This window comes from Helianthus annuus, chromosome 5 (genome assembly GCF_002127325.2).
Source record: "Helianthus annuus cultivar XRQ/B chromosome 5, HanXRQr2.0-SUNRISE, whole genome shotgun sequence".
NCBI classification, from domain to species: Eukaryota; Viridiplantae; Streptophyta; class Magnoliopsida; order Asterales; family Asteraceae; genus Helianthus; species Helianthus annuus.
The window spans coordinates 144,334,079-144,356,968 of NC_035437.2; the positions used below are offsets into that span (position 1 = coordinate 144,334,079).

At 39.9% G+C, this 22,890-nt stretch overlaps 1 protein-coding gene across 1 annotated transcript in view; it reads right to left on the reverse strand.

The window, feature by feature from the left end:
* Positions 1-22,276: 22,276 nt before the first annotated feature.
* Positions 22,277-22,890, reverse strand: part of LOC110943691 (protein transport protein SEC31-like) — a 972-nt gene continuing 358 nt past the window's right edge. Inside the window, exon 1 of the mRNA XM_022185426.1 lies at positions 22,277-22,890. This exon is cut by the window's right edge and continues 358 nt beyond it. Coding sequence (XP_022041118.1) covers positions 22,277-22,890 — 614 coding nt within the window.

Consider the following 22,890-nt stretch of genomic DNA (forward strand, 5'->3'; position numbering starts at 1 on the left):
AAACAAAATAGATTTCTGATAAAAACAAAGAGTTGTCAGATGCACAACTCAAAATTGTTGAACTTGAAAAGAAATTGGGTCAATTCAGGGATTCTACTTTTGTTATGAAACATATGATGGGTGGGTTAAAGAAGAGTAATGACATGACTAGTGTGGGATTCCAAGGCTTTAATGAAGTCCCACCTCCTCTTAGTCATGATTATTCATTCCTACCTGATGAAGATGAGCTAACAAAGTTTATGTCAACAGCACCAAGTAGTTCCACAGTAAGTCGAGGTGATGAGTCGTGTGATGATGTTAAGAAGAATGATAACAGCAAACCAGCTTTGAAAAAGAAAACTTCACATCCAAAGAATAAGAATCCAACTGTTATTAAACAGATTAATTTTGTTCAAGGAAGTGACATGAAAAACGAAACAGCTGTTATTGAAAATGAATCTAATGTAGAGTTTGCTAAAAACAAGAACAAAGAAAATTCTGAAACTAAGCAAACTGAACCAGATTCTTCTAAAGCATCATCATCAAAGCCTGAATCTAGTTCAAAGGCTTCAGATAAGAAGTCTTCGAAAAAGATGTCGTGTTTCAAATGTCACACCAAAGGACATGTAGCTAGCTGCTGTCCTAACAAAAAGAATGAAGCACCAGTGAATGAGAGGAAGAGAGAGAAGTCACCAGAGAAAAGCGGTGATAAGCAGGAGAGAGAGTCCAACTCTCCAAAGAAATATGCTTCTAAGCAACCAGAGAAAGTTGCTGTTGGTGTGGATAACGCTGAAAAAGGAACTCCACAAGTTCCTCGTTTTCAAAGAAATCAACCTAGATTTCAGCCTAGATCTCCACCAGGCAGATTTGAGAGACCTAGAAGCAGTTCACCAAGAATGAACAATCAAAATACAAATAATTTCAGAAGTCAAGGTCAATATCAAAATCGATACCAAAATAATGGTAGTCGAAATTTTTATAACAATGGCTTTAGAAATTACAACAATAATGCTTCTTGGAATCAAAATTTCAAAGGTCAAATAGTCCAAACACACATAGGAACCCTCAGGACCAAAGACCTAGTGGAATCAAAATCAAATTCCAACAGGTCTAAGATCCAAGACTCCAGTTAGGAGTAATGGATATTGGATGGATGTTCCGGTGGTTGGTGAATTTGGACGACCCAAGACCATTAAGGCTTGGGTCCCCCAATCTAACTAATTTTTGGTTGGTGTGTGCAGGAGCTGCTAAGGAGGATTATCAACTTGTGGTATGTTGATAGTGGCTGCTCCAGGCACATGACGGGGGATGCGAGGTTGTTGACTGAATTTGAAGATTATGATGGAGGACATGTAAATTTTGCGGGTGCGAAAGGTGGTAGAATTACTGGACGAGGAAAGGTGACCAATGGGAAGATCACACTGGACAAAGTGAACTATGTGGAGCAGCTTAAACACAATCTGATGAGCGTGTCACAAGTCTGCGACAAGGGTCACTCGGTCCATTTTACCAAGAATGAAGCATTAGTGTTGAAACCAGGTTTGGAGATACCGGACGATTGGATAGTGATGCGAGCACCAAGGAGAAATGACACTTATGTCATGGACATGGGTGCTAAGGATCCAACTGCGGTGGTGGCGTGTTTACTATCAAAAGCATCTGAAGCTGAATCGATGTTGTGGCACAGACGCATGGCCCATATTCACTATTGAAAAGTGAATTACCTTGTTAAAAATGAACTAGTGAAAGGGGTTCCATTGCAGAGGTTTCAAGTGGAAGATAAATGTCTTCCATGTCAAAAGGGAAAACAACATACGAAACCTCACAAATCAAAAACAGTAAATTCCATAGATGCCCCTTATGAATTACTTCACATGGATTTATTCGGTCCAGTGAACGTGAGGAGCATAGGTGGAAAGTACTATTGTCTTGTTGTCACTGATGATTACTCACGTTACTCATGGGTTTTCTTTTTAGGTACAAAAGATGAGACAGCAGAGATGTTGATAGATCTTTTTACAAAATTGGAAAACGTCCATGATGCAAAGATCAAGAGGATAAGGAGTGATAATGGCACGGAGTTCAAGAATCGCATTCTGGATCTCTATTGTCTTCGCAAGGGAATTGAACATCAATATTCTGCTCCTTATACGCCTCAAAAGAATGGAGTAGCTGAGAGGAAAAACAGGACGTTGATTGAAGCCGCTAGGACAATGCTTTCAGATTCTAAGCTACCAGTTCTTTTCTGGGGAGAAGCTATGAATACAGCTTGCTATGTCCTAAACAAAGTTTTGACTGTTAAATGTTTTAACAAAACTTGTCATGAGTTGATGTTTAACAAGAAACCAAACTTAGAAGGCTTTGAACCATTTGGATTACCCTGCACCATTGTGCGTAATATAGATAAACAAAAATTCGGTGAGGTGGCTGACGATGGCTACTTTCTAGGTTACGTGCCTGGCACACCGAATAAAAGGGTTTTTAATCTAAAAACTGATGAGTCTCAGCTGATTCAAATAGTGATTGGTGATGATGAAGGCGAGTTCATGCCTAGATCGAATGTTGATAAGACGGATGCTCCGGAAACTTCCCAAGATGCTGCTGATACTGATTCAAGTGATGGTGAACCCGAACCCAATCAGGGGGAGGATTTCATTAATCCGTTTGCAAATCAGAATATTCAGGGGGAGGTTGGATCAAACCTGGGTGATAATCTAGAAGTCGATGCGGTTGCTACTACACGAGCAAATAGAGATCATCCAGTTGACATGATACTTGGAGATCCTACTGCAGGTGTTCAGACGAGAAGAAGCATAGCAGCGAATACTGGTTTATTTGTGTCGATTGAGAAGACTGGGATTGTGAACGAGTGCTTGTATAGTTGCTTTATTTCCCAAGAGGAGCCGAAGAACATTCATATGGCTCTTAAAGACAATTCATGGGTTGAAGCTATGCAAGAGGAATTGGCCCAGTTTGCGAAGTTGAAGGTTTGGGAGTTGGTTGATCTTCCTAAAGGTGAAAGAGAAATTGGCACTAAATGGGTGTTTAGGTGCAAGAAGGATGAAAGAGGTATAGTCACGCGAAACAAGGCTTGATTGGTTGTCAAAGGTTTCAATCAGCAAGAAGGGATAGATTACAATGAGGTGTTTGCACCAGTGGCAAGGTTGGAGGCAATTCGTTTGTTTCTAGCTTTCGCAACTTTCAAGGGCTTCAAAGTTTACCAACTAGACGTGAAGAGTGCGTTTCTTTACGGGAAAGTCCAGGAAGTGGTGTATGTCTCACAACCAGATGGGTTCGTTGATCCAGATTATCCAGATTGGGTGTACAAACTTGATAAGGCTTTATATGGATTACATCAAGCTCCCAGGGCGTGGTACGAGACACTGTCTACACATCTGATCAAGAATGGTTTTGAAAGAGGTCAGATTGACAGTACACTGTTCATCAAGAGGAAGAAGGAAGATTTTCTGCTGGTACAGGTGTACGTGGATGACATCATCTTTGGGTCATCTGATGAAAGCATGTGTAAAGAGTTCGAGCAGGTGATGAAGAGCAAGTTCGAAATGTGTGCTATGGGTGAGCTGTCTTACTTTCTGGGATTACAAGTTGAACATAAGGAGGATGGGATGTTTATTCATCAAACAAAGTATGTGTATGACATTTTGAGTCGGTTCAAAATGAATGATTGCTCTACTTCCAACACACCCATATGTGAAAATCACAATCTTGGCCCAGATCATGAAAGTACTGAAGACGTTGATCCTACTCAATACAGGGCAATGATTGGTTCTCTAATGTACTTGACTTCTTCAAGACCCGACATCATGTTTGCCGTATGCTTGTGTGCCAGATATCAGACAAATCCAAAAGAGTCACACATGAAAGCAGTGAAGCGGATTCTTCGTTACTTGAAGGGGAAACCTAAACTTGGGTTGTGGTATCCAGCTGATAGTGATCTGACGTTTGTTGCTTACACTGACTCAGACTTTGGAGGATGCAAGTCGAATAGAAAGTCTACAACAGGTGGTTGTCAGTTCTTAGGAGGCAGGATTGTGTCTTGGCAATGCAAGAAGCAATCTTGTGTGTCTACCTCTACGTGTGAAGCTGAATATATTGCTGCTGGAAGCTGCTGCTCTCAGGTTCTCTGGATTCAACAGCAGATGCGCGATTACGGTTTGGATTTCACTCGTACTCCTATTATGATAGACAATAATGCCACAATTTCAATAACTAATAAACCCGTGAATCACAGTCGCACAAAACATATTGACAAACGTCATCATTTTATACGGGATTGTGCTGAAAAGAGACTAATTGAATTACATCAAGTCGACACAGAGGATAACCTGGCTGATCTTTATACTAAAGCATTTGACAGGGCTCGCTTTGAACATTTAGTCGAACTCAACGGGATGAGGAATCCTGAATAACTGGTTTTTCATAAGAATTTTTTTTGTAAATAGTTTACTGGTTTTCTTAAAAATCAAAAATAAAAAAAATTGAAAAATCAAAAACATAAAAAAAAATTGAAAAATAAAAAATGAGTTATCACTGTGTGAAAAAGGAGAAATGATAGTACATCAGCAAGTTAGACTGTCACACTGAACTTGAACCTAAATTGCTTAAGTGTGATAGCAGCTTCATCATATGATGTACCAGTAGGCGAAAAGCATGAAATAATCAACTTACCAATGTGATATAAACTTAAATGAACTGAATATGAGTGGGGAACACATCAGTGGTGTATGGTTTAATGACCTTAATTCTTGCGTTGATAGATTGCCAAAATATGAAGTTTTGGGTCTTTATACTGTTGTTTTATCTACGGATATCTTGGCTGTCTGTCTGTTAGAACTAAAATTGTACATGACCCCAGGAAAGAAAGTCATTTGGAATTAGCTCATTTCTATTTGAATGTCTGTATGTTTTCCAGATACACACAATTTTGATCTGATTCTGAAATCTTCTCTGAAAAAAGTAGTGTACCTCCTCTGCTGCATCCAGATATATGCTGACCTGGAGGTGCTAGGCAACGACAGCTTCTGCTGCATCCAGATACATGCTGACCTAGCTGTACGTTGTCGCACTATAGATCTAATACACCCGAAAGAGGCCCTCAAGTGCCCAAAAGAAACCCAAGAAACCTATATCAAACTGAGAAAATCTCATTTGATCTGTATATTATACCATCTCTACTAAAGATCTATTCTGTTCTCTTCTCAACCTATTCCCAGTTAAGATTTCAGAACTCTGGATTGGACTTGTGAAATATGTGGTAGGGAAGATACTTGCATGATAGAGTGTGTTGTTTATATTTCCAGGAATTGATTTGTATTTATTTGGGTGTTCATAGTTAAGCAATTAAAACATGATAAAACAGATTATAAGCAGACCTAGATACAGTCAGGATATCTTAAAGGATGACATCAGTATACTCACCTACTACGATGAATCTTTGTGCATACCTTGATCGTGGGGGTATATCCTGAAGTGGGACACGCTCGTATTTCAGAAAATAAAATTACCTTAACGTATCATATGGTAATGGTACTTGAAATGTTCATGCATTTTGTTTAAGAGGACAAACATACTGGTAATCGTCTTGAACTGTTTTTCACGAGAAATTAAATAAAGAATTATCTAATAGTGTGAAACAGTTTGATTGTGCTGATATGATCTTCTTACCAGTGATTCTCACAAAAATAGAGTGTTTATTGTTTTCGTTATTTACTTGCTTTCAGAAAAATATAAAAATCCAAAAATAGTGTCATTTTCTGTTTAAAATTCTTAATGTACGGAAAACTGTTATTCTTGGAGGAATTGTTACTGATAGGGGGAGACAGTGTTAGAAAGTGAGTTCAAAATTTTATCTTCTGCAGGTTCTTATGTGTTGAACAAAAAGTTTTGCGTGTTGGTAATGAAGTTGAGAATGCTTAATCTGTGATACAGTTTAACTAATCTCTTGAAAAATAATAATTTATTTAACTTATGTTGAAAAATTCTTATGGTTTCTCGAGATGTTTGTTTTATAGTATACAGATTGAAGCGGTATGTTGCTGAGAAGTTGCTGTGAAGATGAGAGTTTGATTGGATGCATGGTAGAACCTCCTTTCTATATTGCAGACAAGATTGAAGAGTTTGAAGATTGCTGTGCAAATGCTAAACTGGAATTTACTCAAGTGCTAACGTGTTGAAGATTTGGTGATTGGATGCATCAGCTTAGGGGGAGTCTGTTGCTGACAGTCTGTTGCTGACAGAAGCTATTGAAGCTGAAGCTATCCAAAGACCAAAGACAGTGCAAGACTACATGAAGATTGCAAGAAGACAAAGTTTTTATGAAGCTATTGTCAAGGGGGAGTTTGTTGGTGCATATTTGTGACAACAGCTTGGATTTGGTCTTTGGATATCTTGTAATTAGTTAAACGATAAACAGTTAGCGGGTTTAGCTTTGTATTAGTGAAATAATAGAGTTTGGGCTAAACTAAACCCATTTGGGTCAAGGGGAAACGAATTGGGCTTGCCCATGTTGCAAACCCTAGCCCAAATAGTAAACCTTGTGTTATATAAACAAGGTTAGGCTTTAGGGTTTAGGTTAATCAGCCTAAACAGTTGTGTGAGAGAGCAAATTTCGTGAGAGCTTAGTCTTGGACGAAATTAGGGTTGTTAGGGTTTTGGATTGATTTTAATTCGTGAGATTGATAATCAATAGAAAACCCGGTTTGAAAGTGATTGCTGATTTCTATTCCTACACGTTTTCGGCTTATTCTGATCAAGAGGATTCCGCACTCTTGATTGGAAAGACGATTCTGTGAAGATCCATACACATCAAGGGGACTTACACACAGCGGAAGCAAAAAGATAGATTTATTCCAACCAAATGATAACTGTAATATTTAAGTATCACAATGTAGTTGAAATAGATCCACAGGCGGATCAAAATAAAAAGGAGAATTGTTCAACAGATTTACTGCATCCAAGCTTAAGAGACTCTAAACGATGCTAAGGAGAGGCCAGCCTATTACGTGTAGAACCTGCACTTAATCTTTTTGGGGAAAATACGTCAGTTTACACTGGTAAATACAATTTAACTGACTCATTTTGAAAATGTTTTAAAAATTTATTTGAATGCACATGGCACAAAACTTTTTATAACTTGGGATAATTAACCAAATTTAAACTTGTAAAAGATTACGTGTTTGTTATGCGTTTTGTCGCCCGGTTCGTGTCGGGTTTAAGATTAATAGACACACCACTTAGTATAAATCCGCGGCGGGAAACCAACGGTTATACCTTAATAAATATGGACACATTGTCGGGTGTACGCCTACACCCGCGTGTCAAGGTCATGGCCATTTCATGAATGATGCCAAGGATATCCGGGACATGGTTATTAAACTCCAAAAGGCGTAAAACAAACAAAACCAATTTTCAAACGGGTCATCTTGATAATACTTAACCACTAATCGATTAAGGTCAAATGCACGACCAAGCGGAATTTTATATACCGTACCCCAAGCCCGTATAAGGGAAAATAAGTTAAAACTATTTACCTTTGCAAGTATAATTCACAATAAGCAAGTGCACGTATCTTTTACTGGATCTCCTATTCTGGAAAGAAGGTTTATAATAACCTATGAGAATCCTAACGGGTCTTTAATTTAGCCTAAGCTTAGACCGGTTAGTTTTAATAAAAGAACACGGTCCAATCGCATGGAAGGCGAAGACCGGATTAGAATGTGGTTATTGACCCGACAAGCTTGTATGCTTGTTTAATATGGGCAACATAATCACATTCTGGATTTTGAGACAATAAAGACATGGTTTGACCCGTTTCGGCTAGAATGTGTAAACTAGTTACATAAGCCGATCCGAACGCGAAAGTGCGTAACGAGTAACCATAATAATTATATACAAGTTTCCTGAGTTAATATGCACTAAATATGTCGTTATATCAGTAAGATAGGTCCTATCATGCCCAAAGTAGTTTTTAACTCAAACTATGCCCCGAAAGGGTATTTTAGTCATTTTAAAGGGTATAAAAGAGTTAAACTAGTAACCTGAGTTACATATCTGAATAAATCAGTAATTATACTTAATTTATTATGTTATAACAGTAGGGTATCATATATATGTGAATTTTATTAATTATAACCATCCTATACACCGAAAGGGTATTTTGGTAATTTCACATAAGCCTAAAAAGGTCAAAACTGGAAACCTGAGTTTAAAACTTTAGTTTACTGTTATAATATAAAAATTTACTGAATATATCAGTAGGTATCAACCCTTATACATATAAACTAGTTTTGATATATACTATGTCGTAGAAATGCCTAAAAAGGCGATTTGGAGCCATTTCCAGGTTTTGTATAAAAAGCTGATATTTTTAATATTCTAGAAGGCTCAAAATAATTATTTTAACATAATAAATCCGTAGAAAAAGGTTTGAGGTCAAAAGGATTTATAAAACTCATTTTATAGCCAAAAAGGGTAAAACCGGCAATAACCGAAATAAGCTTAAAACTCTAAGTTATGCTCCGCCTAAAAATAAATAAAAATCTCCAAAAGTCCGAAAATATTATTATATATCAGTGGGTATAAAGTTTGATATTAAAATTTGGGTTTAGATAGGCTATATGCTAATTAATTACTAAGGAAGCTGCTAATTACGCTAATAAGCATAACTCTTAATCTAGACCTCAAACTGATGTCAAATTTTGGGTATAAGTTTATAATTCAGTCACTAAGATGTCTACTCTTTTATATTTTCAAGAATCATGTTTTAAGGTCATTTGGGCATAATGGTCAACATATGAGCATTTAACGGAAACTTGCATAATAATTAGACAACTAGTGAACCAACCCGTATAATCACAGAGGGTTATACTAACATGTAACTAGGTCCAAAAGAAGCTTTAAGGCAATCCTAAACTTGGCTTAAACGGGTCAGAACTGAAAGTCAAAGCGAAAATCAAACTATGCGACTTTCGGTTCCAAACCGGGTCTAAACTGAAAATTGTCGAGTTGAACATGTTGAGACATGTTCTTACATTAATTACCAAGTTATATTAATGATCAAACAGGTTGCATGTATCCTACATTGCTAATTATGTACTAATTTGAATTTAAGCATTATGTTGACTTTTTAAGGTAAGCTTTGACTCGACAATTAACATAGTTAGAGTGGGAATCTGGAAATACCCTTTTAAGGGTTTATTACCCACATAATTACCTACTTATAGGTATTTTTAATTCGAGATTTTACTGACTAATTATTGACTAATCTCGAAGTCAAACCTTAATTACGACGGTTTGACTTTTAGCTAATTAACTAAGCTAAAATGGATTAGAAAGGATTAAGGACACTTACAAGAGTCCTAAGGATGCTTATGGAGCCTAAGAGAAGATGGTTGCTGTCCAGGAGCTCCAGAGATGTCTTGAACCAAAACTTCTAAGTGAGCAAGTGAAATGGTTACAACTTCATCTCCTTATATAGTGAACAAGAGGTCACTAGATGTTGCCAACATAGTCTACATGTGTTGTGAGATGATCCCAGGTGCCCCTATGTGGCTAAATACTGCCTAGAAAGTCCCTGATTTCGAAAACCACAATGCTAAGGTGGTGCAACAGGCTGAACAGGCAGCTGTCCATTTTCTGCTGCCAGCGACAGGCTTACGGACCGTAAGCCTAAGCTCTTGCGGTCCGTATGCGGCTCTTACGGACCGTAAGCTTGAACGGTTGCGGTCCGTCACCGACCCTCCCTGAAATCGCCCAGATAGGCACCTTACGGACCGTAAGCTTAAAGCCATACGGTCCGTAACCGATGGCCAGAAGCCAAAAATCTTACAAATTTCCTAGTATTGACCATGCAATTATGTAGTGTCGAATTCTCATGCCTTTACTGCAGTGTAGGGACCATTATCTCAGACCTTGCATGCTTTGCATGCCTTTACATCACTTTGACTTTTTGTCCCAAGCTTTGGAAATGTCGGAAATGTAATAGTCATGAATTTGTTCAAATCCAATTCTTTTTTAAATTAAAATCCAACTTCCGAATGTCATAGCAATATCTTCAAAATCTAATTTTCCATAAAAATGGAATTTTATTTATTTAGAACAACCGGTTATATATCAGATGTTTATCAAAACGATTTAAGGATCTCGGGATTTATAACTTGGGTCGATCAGAGGTATTTTAATAACATGTCGTCCTTGGGCCGTTCAGAGGTATTTTAATAACATGACGCTCTTTTTAAATCCTACCATACATCCTTATTTGATCCGGGTTCCTGACACGTTTGTCTCACATGACACGTGTCTCTATTTTATTGGACATGAATTTTCGAGGTGTTACATCCTCACCCCCTTAAAAGAAATCTCGACCTCGAGATTTATGAAAACAATTGAGGGTATTTCTCTTTCATTGTGGATTCTAACTCCCATATATATTCGGGACCTTTGCGGGCATCCCATTTGACCTTAACAATAGGCACATGCTTCCTTCGAAGCTTCTTTACCTGTCGGTCCTCAATCGACACAGGTTTTTCCACAAATTTTAGGCTCTTATCTATGTGCACATCTGTGTGTGGTATGACTAGCGATTCATCGGCTGGACATTTCTTCAGATTGCAGACGTGGAATACGTTATGAATACCACTGAGCTCTTCTGGTAAGTTTAACTTATAAGCCACTGACCCTACACATTCGATGATCTCGAATGGTCCTATATACCTTGGGCTTAACTTACCTTTCTTACCAAATCGCATCACCCCTTTCCAGGGTGATACTTTGAGCAAAACTTTATCGCCAACCTCAAACTTGAGAGGTTTTCGCCTTTTATCAGCATAGCTCTTCTGCCTATCCCGGGCAGCTTTTAGGCGGTCGCGAATCTGGACAATCTTGTCCGTTGTCTCAAAGACTATATCGGGACCTGATAATTGAGTGTCTCCTACTTCTGCCCAACAGATGGGCGTTCTGCACTTCCTACCATATAGTGCCTCAAAAGGTGCAGCCTGAATGCTGGTATGGTAGCTATTGTTGTAGGAGAATTCGACCAAAGGTAGGTGCTTATCCCAGCTACCTCCTAAATCAATCACACATGCACGAAGCATGTCTTCCAGAGTTTGTATGGTACGCTCACTCTGCCCATCCGTTTGAGGATGGTAAGCCGTACTGAAGTTTAAGTGCGTGCCCAAAGACTGTTGGAAACTTTTCCAAATGTGTGATGTGTATCTGGTATCTCTGTCAGAGATAATAGCCACTGGTACTCCATGTAGCGACACAATCTTATCAACGTACAGTTGGGCTAACATGTCGGAGCTATAAGTTTCCTTAATGGGTAGGAAATGTGCTGACTTAGTTAGTCTATCAACTATGACCCATATAGTATCATTCCCTTTCTTTGTCTTTGGCAATTTGGTGATGAAATCCATCGTCACCATTTCCCATTTCCAAGTGGGAATTTCAGGCTGTTGTAGTAACCCTGACGGCTTCTGATGTCAGCCTTGACTTGAGCACACATCAGACATTTAGCTACATAAGCAGCTATAGACTTCTTCAAGCCTATCAACCAGTAATTTGCCTTTAAATCCTGGTACATCTTATCAGCTCCAGGATGAACGGAATATTTGGAACTGTGGGCTTCCTGAAGGATGACATCCCGAAGTCCTCCATAGACAGGAACCCATATACGTCCATTTAACCTTAAAATTCCGTCTTTACCATAGGATAACTGTTCAAAGTTACTCCTAACTTTTCCTCAGGATAATTAGCTTCTAGCACAGCTTCCTTTTGTGCAGCTAACAACCTTTCATTCAAGTTATTCTTAATTTCAATGCTTTTGGCATTGATTCTTATTGGCTTCACTCTCTCTTTTCTGCTTAAGGCATCTACGACTACATTAGCCTTTCCTGGATGGTATCTTATCTCACAATCATAATCATTCAAAGTTTCCATCAAGCGTCGCTGCCTCATGTTCAAATCCTTCTGATTGAACAGATGCTGAAGGCTCTTGTGATCAGAATAGATCACACACTTAGTTCCATATAGATAATGCCTCCAAAGCTTAAGTGTGAATACAACGGCACCCAACTCCAAGTCGTGGGTGATGTAGTTCTTCGCATGCACTTTTAATTATCGCGAAGCATAGGCAATGACCTTGCCTTTTTGCATAAGAACACACCCCATTCCGGTGTGTGATGCATCACAATATACTACAAATTCTTCAATTCCTTCAGGTAACGTCAGCACTGGAGTGTTGCTCAACTTCTGCTTCAAAATATCGGAGGATTCTTGCTGCTTAGGCCCCCAATTGAACTTGCTATTTTTGCGAGTGAGTAGAGTCAGGGGTGCTGCAATTCTTGAGAAGTTCTCGATAAGGCGTCTGTAGTATCCTGCCAATCCTAAGAAACTGCGAATTTCCATAGGCGTCTTCGGTTCTTGCCAGTTCATGACAGCTTCAACCTTAGCGGGATCTACTTGGATACCACGCTCACTCACAACATGTCCAAGAAACTGGACTTCTCGAATCCAGAACTCACACTTAGAAAATTTAGCATAGAGCTTTTCTTGTTGTAGCAGTTTCAAAATGCAACGAAGATGCTTCTCGTGGTCAGCTTGATTCTTCGAGTAGATGAGAATGTCGTCAATAAAGACGATGACAAATTTATCCAGATAAGGTTTGCACACGCGATTCATGAGATCCATGAATGCGGCCGGTGCGTTAGTGAGCCCAAAAGGCATCACTAGGAACTCGTAATGACCATAACGAGTCCTAAACGCAGTTTTGTGTACATCTTCATCCTTGACCTTCAATTGATGGTAGCCTGACCTTAAATCGATCTTGGAAAAGTAACTCGCTCCTTGAAGTTGGTCAAACAGATCGTCGATCCTGGGCAAAGGATACCTATTCTTGATAGTGACCTTATTAAGCTCACGGTAATCGATGCACAAATGCATCAAACCATCTTTCTTCTTGACGAACAAGATTGGCGCTCCCCATGGAGACGAACTAGGACTAATAAAACCTTTGGCTAGTAGATCATCTAGCTGCATCCTCAATTCCTTCATCTCTGTTGGTGCTAGTCTATAAGGCTCTCTTGCAATAGGTGCAGCTCCAGGAATGATTTCGATTCTGAATTCTACTTGTCTATCTGGTGGCAAACCAGGTAGTTCTTCTGGGAAAACTTCGGGGTAGTCAGAGATGACTGGAATATCTTCAATCTTGGGCTTCTGCTCATCAATGGTCACCTGTGCCATATAAATGACACAACCCTTCTTCAAACATCTGGATGCCTTAGCATAGTCACTTGCTCAAGCAATCCATGCTGAGTATCTCCCTGAATGGTAAGTGGTTCACCAGACGGAGTTTTGATCACCACTTGTTTCTTGTTGCACACTATCTGAGCTTGGTTACGCGATAACCAATCCATGCCTATTAGTATGTCAAATCCGGCTAGCTTAAAGGGTAATAAGGACAGAGGAAAAGAGTGGTTCCTAATGGATATGACACATCCATCTAACACAGTCAAAACTGTTTCCATGGTTCCATCAGCTAATTCCACCTCATATTTCACACTTAAGGCTTTAATAGGTAATCTTAACAACTCACAAAACTTATTATCTACAAAGGATTTATCTGCTCCATAATCAAACAATACTCTTGCGAAAACATCATTAATGAGAAACGTACCAGTTATAACATTGTCGTTCTGGATGGCCTCCTGAGCATTCATTTGAAAGACCCTGGCGTTGGTCTATTTCCCTTCCTCAGCTTTCTTTGCCAGTTTTGGGCAGTTGGTCTTGATATGCCCTTTTTCATTGCAACTATAGCAAGTTGCATCTTTCAGCTTTTTGCAATCAAGGGTCCTGTGCTCAGAGGACTTGCAAATTCCACATGCCTTTGGCTGGGATTGGGATTTCTGCTCATACCTGCACCTCCCAAAATGGTGCTTCTTGCAAATCTTGCACTTGGGTCTATCACCCGATTGTTGATCACCTTTCTTAGATCCTGACCCCTTTTTGTGATCCTGATTTCCCTTATGCTTCTTGCTCGACCGATGTGAATTATCATCTTCACGTTTCCTTTTCTCCGCATCTGTATTTCTCAGTGATCTCTGTCTTACTGCGTCCAGTGTGAGGGGCAGAGATATATCAGCTGCGGATCTGAATGTAGCGGGCCGAGAGGCCTTCACGCTTGCCTTTATTTCTGGGGCCAAACCCCCAATGAAACGTGCAATTCTCTTGGGTTCCGGGGTCACTAGGTAAGGAACCAACCTTGACATAGTATTAAAACTTGTGAGATAAGCCTGGCAATCCAGGTTCTTCATGACCAGAGATAGAAAGTCAGACTATATCTTTTCAACCTCATGCTGAGGGCAGTAATTTTCTTTGATAAGAGCAACAAATTCCTCCCAAGACATGTTGTACAATGGAACTTTTCCCGAAGCTTGAATCAATGATCTCCACCACGCTAGGGCTTTACCCTTAAATGACTGGGATACAAACTTTACAATGTCCCTTTCAGCACAACCACTAATGTCCACAACAGTGTCCATTTCATCCAGCCAAGTCATGCAATCCACAGCGCCCTTCTCCCCAGTAAAATCTCGGGGCTTGCATGAAACAAAGTACTTGTACGTGCATCCCTTAGCGCGAGGTGCATTATCGAACACTATCTTCTTGGGGTGAACACTGTTCTCATTGGAAGAATGTCGATCATCATCTTTCTTAGACTCATCCTTTTTAGACTTAGGTGGGGTAGGTGGTGGTTTGCTGTGAGCCTCAGAATGGGTCTTTGGCTTAGAATGTGGTGTAGACAGGGTTCTACTTTGGGTCCCAGAGGACTCACTTTTCTGCTTATCCAAAGCTTTTGCGACAGCATTATCCACTAACGCTTGTAGCTCCGCACCAGTTAACTGTATTCTAGTGTTATCGTGGTTTTCCACCGGATGACTATTCGCTTCATCCGACCCAGCCATGTAGCTTCAATTGCTACATATAATAATAATGGGCAAGGTTTTATTTAAGAGCTTTTACATTATTTTATATTCCATTAACCATGGTTTTAAATTGCCATTTTAGGTTAATTTGCTACAAATTTTAGGATCTTTATCATTACCCTAAATTTTTTTTAAATTAATAATAGCACATAAGGCCTAGTCACAAGGACAATTTAATCTAATTATAAACCAGGATTTTATAGTATCCAGGTAGTTAGGTTTGGACCACAGTTCATCACCTTTTCTTAACTGGGAGTCGTAAGCTACCACTGTCCTTGGTCCCAAAGGACATTTAATTATTGCCCACAGGCACTTCGCCTTTAAGGGGCAGTTATAAAATTAAGGGAATTTAAATTAACCCTTTTTAAAAGATGGCCTGTGTGACTTCACTTATTCACAGTTTGCCAAGAATGTTAACATACTCAGAGATGTTAACAAAACTTGGAATCCTTTGGACAGGTTCTACCGTCTTGGCCATGTCTACAATGACACGTGGCTAGGTTTTACCCCCAAGATTCTTTTAATAATTAACGCAGAGCAATCCTAATTTGAGATGTTAAATTGGATATTTAATCTACTTATGGAACTGCCATCTTGGCCTTGTCTTAAGATGACATATGGCTAGGTCTTGTCCTTTTTAGATTTTTGCCATTTTGATATAATGGTAGATCTCTTAATAAAAAGTTAATTTCATTTATGTTATATTTCATGATTTTGCACATAATAATTAAATGCAAAAATGAAAATTTTAAATCAAACATCTCATTAAGATTCAAACAGTACATCTTGCCCTAAACGGGACTTTTACAAAAATAACATGCCTGCGCAGGGGCGAAACAAACAACAAACCCACGCAGGGGTTAACAAAAGACATGCCCACGCAGGGGCAGAGTACAAAAAGACAAGCCCACGCAGGGGCTGAGTACTGAAGCAAAAGTCCATGCAGGGACTGATTACAACTAAACAAATTAAATAAACAAAGGTCTTTAATGGCCCCTTCTCTTGGACTTCCCTTTGAGTATGTCCGACAGACCCTTGAAGAAGCCTCGGTTGCTCTCCCGTACCGTTTGAATTTCCTCTTCACAGTGGTCCAATCTATCGAGGACCTCTTGCTGGCGCTCCAGCTGGATCAGTTGCGGCTGCGGCGGCTGATACAGAGGTTGAGGAGGTGGCGGACGCTGGTACCCATAAGTTGGGTAACCAGTGGTCCAAAGACCACCATAGGGTCCCTCTGGATGATGGGCATTGTAGTCCCATGCCTCCTGGTATGGGTCCACATTGGCATAGTCATAATGGGTATGAGCCGGCTGCTCAAAAGGGCTATATGCCGCTGAACTGGCATAAGCAGGGATTGGGTTATCAAAACCCAATGGTGGCACCGCAGGTGCAGAGTTTGCCTCCGTGATGGGGTTTGATGGTGCCCCCATCTGCGGGTCTTCTTCTTCTTCCTGGAGTGGCGGATAATGACTGCCACTCGAGGGCTGAGGAGTGTTGATACGGACTCCTCCTTGCACGGAAATTCGTGCGTTTGACCTTCTCCGCCTCGGTGGCTCCGGAGGCACTTGCTGTTCCACTGGTGGTGGTGGTGGTGGTGGCGGAGTGACTGCCACAAATCGAGAATCCTCGGATGGATCCCGCTGCTGTTGCTGCTGCTGCTGCTGGTATGGATCCCACTGGTTAAACCTTGCCTAGTAGCTGTCAGGACCACGGTAAGGCGGTCCGTGGAACGATGACCCATCAGATTTCGATGGGATGGTTCGGGGTTCCAATGGCAGGCTCCATGGGATCCGTATCTTCATCCATGTCATTTTCACCCGAGAAGTGATCCTCGGGTCCTAGTGGGTTAAAACCCACGGGTTCTTGAATAAAATTAGCCGGGTTGAACCGGCTCTGGAAGGCAGGGGTAGGGTCACCAAAAGGGTGGTGCGAGTTTGACCGCTGCAACGGTATGAAGGAAGGCGGGGGGTGGTCGGGCTCGTTTTCGGATTGCGGCACGAAAGAATGCAAATAAGACGGTGAGGAACTTAAGGAGACTGATCGCCTCCCGGGTTTAACATAAACCCTCCACGACCCCTGAGGGCTAGTGCTCATCGTAATCGATGGGGTACGCCGGTGCGAAGGTCCGGCTTCATGATCGTGGCCCGTAACTGGGCCCTTGCCTCGTCCTCTCAAAAACCTTGGCGGCATTTTTAACCTGCAAACATGATTAAGATAACAACAACAATATATAAAATAAAGGCGTGAATAAAACAAAAAAACAAAACAGAGTTTATCCTATGTTCTTTGTCTAGACTCGGAACTCGAGGAATATGCAATTTGTGCACTGAGATTAAACACAAAAGGCTAGTGTTTAAATCACTCAGTGTTGGCTCTGATACCACCCTGTCGCACCCCTAATTTCCACGTGTCACCGGTGGGCCCGGTGGGGGAGTATCGTGACGTAATTGATATCATCATAGTCAAACAACACAAATTATAATGCACAGCGGAAGCAAAAAGATAGATTTATTCCAACCAAATGATAACTATAATATTTAAGTATCACAATTTAGTTGAAATAGATCCAAAGGTGGATCAAAATAAAAAGGAGAATTGTTCAACAGATTTACTGCATCCAAGCTTGCGAGACTCTAAACGATGCTAAGGAGAGGCCAGCCTATTACGTGTAGAACCTGCACTTAATCTTTTTGGGGAAAATACGTCAGTTTACACTGGTAAATACAATTTAACTAACTCATTTTGAAAATGTTTTAAAAATTTATTTGAATGCACGTGGCACAAAACTTTTTATAACTTGGGATAATTAATCAAATTTAAACTTGTAAAAGAATTACGTGTTTGTTATGCGTTTAGTCGCCCGGTTCGTGCCGGGTTTAAGATTAATAGACACACCACTTAGTATAAATCCGCGGCGGGAAACCAACGATTATACCTTAATAAATATGGACACATTGTCGGGTGTACGCCTACACCCGCCTGTCAAGGTCATGGCCATTTCATGAATGATGCCAAGGATATCCGGGACATGGTCATTAAACTCCCAAAGGCGTAAAACAAACAAAACCAATTTTCAAACGGGTCATCTTGATAATACTTAACCACTAATCGATTAAGGTCAAATGCCCGACCAAGCGGTATTTTATATACCGTACCCCAAGCCTGTATAAGGGAAAATAAGTTAAAACTATTTACCTTTGCAAGTATAATTCACAATAAGCAAGTGCACGTATCTTTTACTGGATCTCCTATTCTGGAACGAAGGTTTATAATAACCTATTAGAATCCTAACGGGTCTTTAATTTAGCCTAAGCTTAGACCGGTTAGTTTTAACAAAAGAACACGGTCCAATCGCATGGAAGGCGAAGACCGAATTAGAATGTGGTTTTTGACCCGACAAGCTTGTATGCTTGTTTAATATGGGCAACATGATCACATTCTGGATTTTGAGACAATAAAGACATGGTTTGACCCATTTCGGCTAGAATGTGTAAACTAGTTACATAAGCCGATCCGAACGTGAAAATGCGTAACGAGTAACCATAATAATTATATACAAGTTTCCTGAGTTAATATGCACTAAATATGTCGTTATATCAGTAAGATAGGTCCTATCATACCCAAAGTAGTATTTAACTCAAACTATGCCCCGAAAGGGTATTTTAGTCATTTTAAAGGGTATAAAAGAGTTAAACTAGTAACCTGGTTTACATATCTGAGTAAATCAGTAATTATACTTAATTTATTATGTTATAAAAGTAGGGTATCATATATATGTGAATTTTATTAATTATAACCATCCTATGCACCGAAAGGACATTTTGGTAATTTCACATAAGCCTAAAAAGGTCAAAACTGGAAACCTAAGTTTAAAACTTTAGTTTACTGTTATAATATAAAAATTTACTGAATATATCAGTAGGTATCAACCCTTATACATATAAACTAGTTTTGATACATACTATGTCGTAGAAATGCCTAAAAAGGCGATTTGGAGCCATTTCCGGGTTTTGTGTAAAAAGCTGATATTTTTAATATTCCAGAATGCTCAAAATAATTATTTTAACATAATAAATCAGTAGAAAAAGGTTTGAGGTCAAAAGGATTTATAAAACTCATTTTATAGCCAAAAAGGGTAAAACCGGCAATAACCGAAATAAGCTTAAAACTTTAAATTATGCTCCGCCTAAAAATAAATAAAAATCTCCAAAAGTCCCAAAATATTATTATATATCAGTGGGTATAAAGTTTGATATTAAAATTTGGATTTAGATAGGCTATATGCTAATTAATTACTAAGGAAGCTTCTAATTACGCTAATGAGCATAACTCTTAATCTAGACCTCAAACTGATGTCAAATTTTGGGTATAAGTTTATAATTCAGTCACTAAGATATCTACTCTTTTATATTTTCAAGAATCATGTTTTAAGGTCATTTGGGCATAATGGTCAACATATGAGCATTTAACGGAAACTTGCATAATAATTAGACAACTAGTGAACCAAGTCGTATAATCACAGAGGGTTATACTAACATGTAACTAGGTCCAAATAAAGCTTTAAGGAAATCCTAAACTTGGCCTAAACGGGTCAGAACTGAACGTCAAAGCGAAAGTCAAACTATGCGACTTTCGGTTCCAAAGCGGGTCTAAACTGAAAATTGTCGAGTTGAACATGTTTAGACATGTTCTTACATTAATTACCAAGTTATATTAATGATCAAACAGGTTGCATGTATCCTACATTGCTAATTATGTACTAATTTGAATTTAAGCATTCTGTTGACTTTTTAAGGTAAGCTTTGACTCGACAATTAACATAGTTAGAGTGGGAATCTGGAAATACCCTTTTAAGGGTTTATTACCCACATAATTACCTACTTATAGGTATTTTTAACTCGAGATTTTACTGACTAATTATTGACTAATCTCGAAGTCAAACCTTAATTACGACGGTTTGACTTTTAGCTAATTAACTAAGCTAAAATGGATTAGAAAGGATTAAGGACACTTACAAGAGTCCTAAGGATGCTTATGGAGCCTAAGAGAAGATGGTTGCTGTCCAGGAGCTCCAGAGATGTCTTGAACCAAAACTTCTAAGTGAGCAAGTGAAATGGTTACAACTTCATCTCCTTATATAGTGAACAAGAGGTCACTAGATGTTGCCAACATAGTCTACATGTGTTGTGAGATGATCCCAGGTGCCCCTATGTGGCTAAATACTGCCTAGCAAGTCCCTGATTTTGAAAACCACAATGCTAAGGCGGTGCAACAGGCTGAACAGGCAGCTGTCCATTTTCTACTGCCAGCGATAGGCTTACGGACCGTAAGCCTAAGCTCTTGCGGTCCGTATGCGGCTCTTACGGACCGTATGCTTGAACGGTTGCGCTCCATAACCGACCCTTGCTGAAATCGCCCAGATAGGCACCTTACGGACCGTAAGCTTAAAGCCATACGGTCCGTAACCGATGGCGAGAAGCCAAAAATCTTACAAATTTCCAATTATTGACCATGCAATTATGTAGTGTCGAATTCTCATGCCTTTACTGCAGTGTAGGGACCACTATCTCAGACCTTGCATGCTTTGCATGCCTTTACATCACTTTGGCTTTTTGTCCCAAGCTTTGGAAATGTCGGAAATGTAATAGTCATGAATTTGCTCAAATCCAATTCTTTTTTAAATTAAAATCCAACTTCCGAATGTCATAGCAATATCTTCAAAATCTAATTTTCCATAAAAATGGAATTTTATTTATTTAGAACAACTGGTTATATATCAGATGTTTATCAAAACGATTTAAGGATCTCGGGATTTATAACTTGGGTCGAACAGAGGTATTTTAATAACATGTCGTCCTTGGGCCGTTCAGAGGTATTTTAATAACATGACACCCTTTTTAAATCCTACCATACATCCTTATTTGATCCGGGTTCCTGACACGTTTGTCTCACATGACACGTGTCTTTATTTTATTGGACAGGAATTTTCGAGGTGTTACACCTCAGCCCAGTAGTTTGAGTCAGCAAGGATACAATCCTAAAGGGTTGGATTACTGAAAGATAATTAATTAAGTTATTAATGCGTAATGTGGTAGGCCCCTCTTTTGAAGGTGACGTTACCCTCGGCTAAGTAGTCTGAGTCAGCAGGGATACAGTCCTAAGTAGCCGGGTTAATGTTTTAATAGTAGCTTACATATGAGGGGATCAAGGAGTTCGGACCCCCGCCATCCAATACCAGTGGGTATTGAAGGAGGTCCTAGTAAAGTTGACCCAGGTCCTTGCAGGATCTATACACTGAACAAGGCAAGACTCTTACCAAACCATTCCCTTAACCCCCGACCAGGTAGCCAACATATCTCCATATAGACCGTGGAGATACGAATGGTGAAAATCTTTTATTTTATATAGACAGTAAAATAATGCCAAGACACCACGGACAAATGATAAGGAAGATTCACCTTCAACATAAGAAACTAGTTATTAAAGTCATTAATACATAACCAAATAAAAAGTGTGAAAAGATTAAAAATAAAAAGTATTACACTAGACATTTGTCTTCACCAAGTGATGTAAGAGACTTAGGCAAACATGGCCTTTGATTGTCAAGAACTCTTACGATCAATCTTGGATCCCGATACTACTCACACACTCTATGATGGATGATGCATGATGGTGGTGGATGTGGGTTGTGATGGTGGTGGTGGGTGGGTGAAGTGTGAGAGAGGTGGTTTGCCAAGGATGGTTTGCAAATGAGCCAAGCACCCCTATTTATAGCCTGCACAGAAGCCCGGACACGACCCCGTGTCCATTGGGCACGGCCTTGTGTCCACCCATCTTCACTTCTTCATTAATTGCAGTTTGTCTGCATTAGTTGACCATGCCCCCGTGTCCGTTGGGCACGACCCCGTGTGCATAAGCTTATCTGTACTATCAAGATTTTCCTAGATTCTGCGAATCTTAGAGTTGACCACGGCCCCGTGTCCGTTGGACACGCCCCCGTGGTGGGTGATAGAAGCTTCTACAACTTTGTCTTTTCTGCAGACACTTGGGCACGCCCCCGTGTTCTGTTCTCTTGTTTTTGCTTGGGAAGATGCTGTCGAGGGGTCGAGCATGCCACGTTTATTCCTTTTCTTGTATTTATGTTAGATTTAGCTGTCTTTTTGCTTCTTTTGTTCATTTGAGCTCATTATTCCTGAAAATACAAAAGGTAGACAAAAACACACTTTTTCCAACAGTAGTACTAAAAAAGGGTTAGTTTTATCCCATATTTGATGTAATTTATATGTTTCATTTTGTGCACATCAGTGGCAGTGGTTATGGCTAAGGCACAACAGGATACTAGTATTCATAATTTGGATATCCAGTAGTTGGATATGCGGGAGGAAAGAAGACGGGTATAAAGCGTTGTGTACGACTGCCTGCATATAAGGGTCATACGATGGCGCCTGATAGTTGTAATCTATCGGCGTAGTAGGGTTCAAAGGGTCGTATCCGGTCATATCTAGATACGTGGGAATCGAGTTATCAAAGCCCGATGGTGTTGGTTGAACAAACGTTGCAGGAGTCGGATCAACCACTGGTGCGGTGCTTGAGGGTCCACCCATTTGTGGGTCCTCAGGAATAGGAGGATAGGTTTGTGGCAGTGGTGGTAACAGGCTTGACCGCAGTCTCGAACTCACATACATGCGTGTTCCATGTTTCCTTCTTGGAGGTTCTAGTGGTGGCTGTGGTTGTTCCACTAGTTCCATTTGCACGTCCTCTTGTTGAGGTGGCGGAGGCTGTGTCGGAGAACGATAGGAGGGTGTATTCACGAATGTGAATTGATTCCAATATGGGTCCCATTCATTAGGACCTTGGTAAGGTGATCCTGCGTAAGATGTAGAACCACTAGGAATCTCAATGGGGTGCATATGCG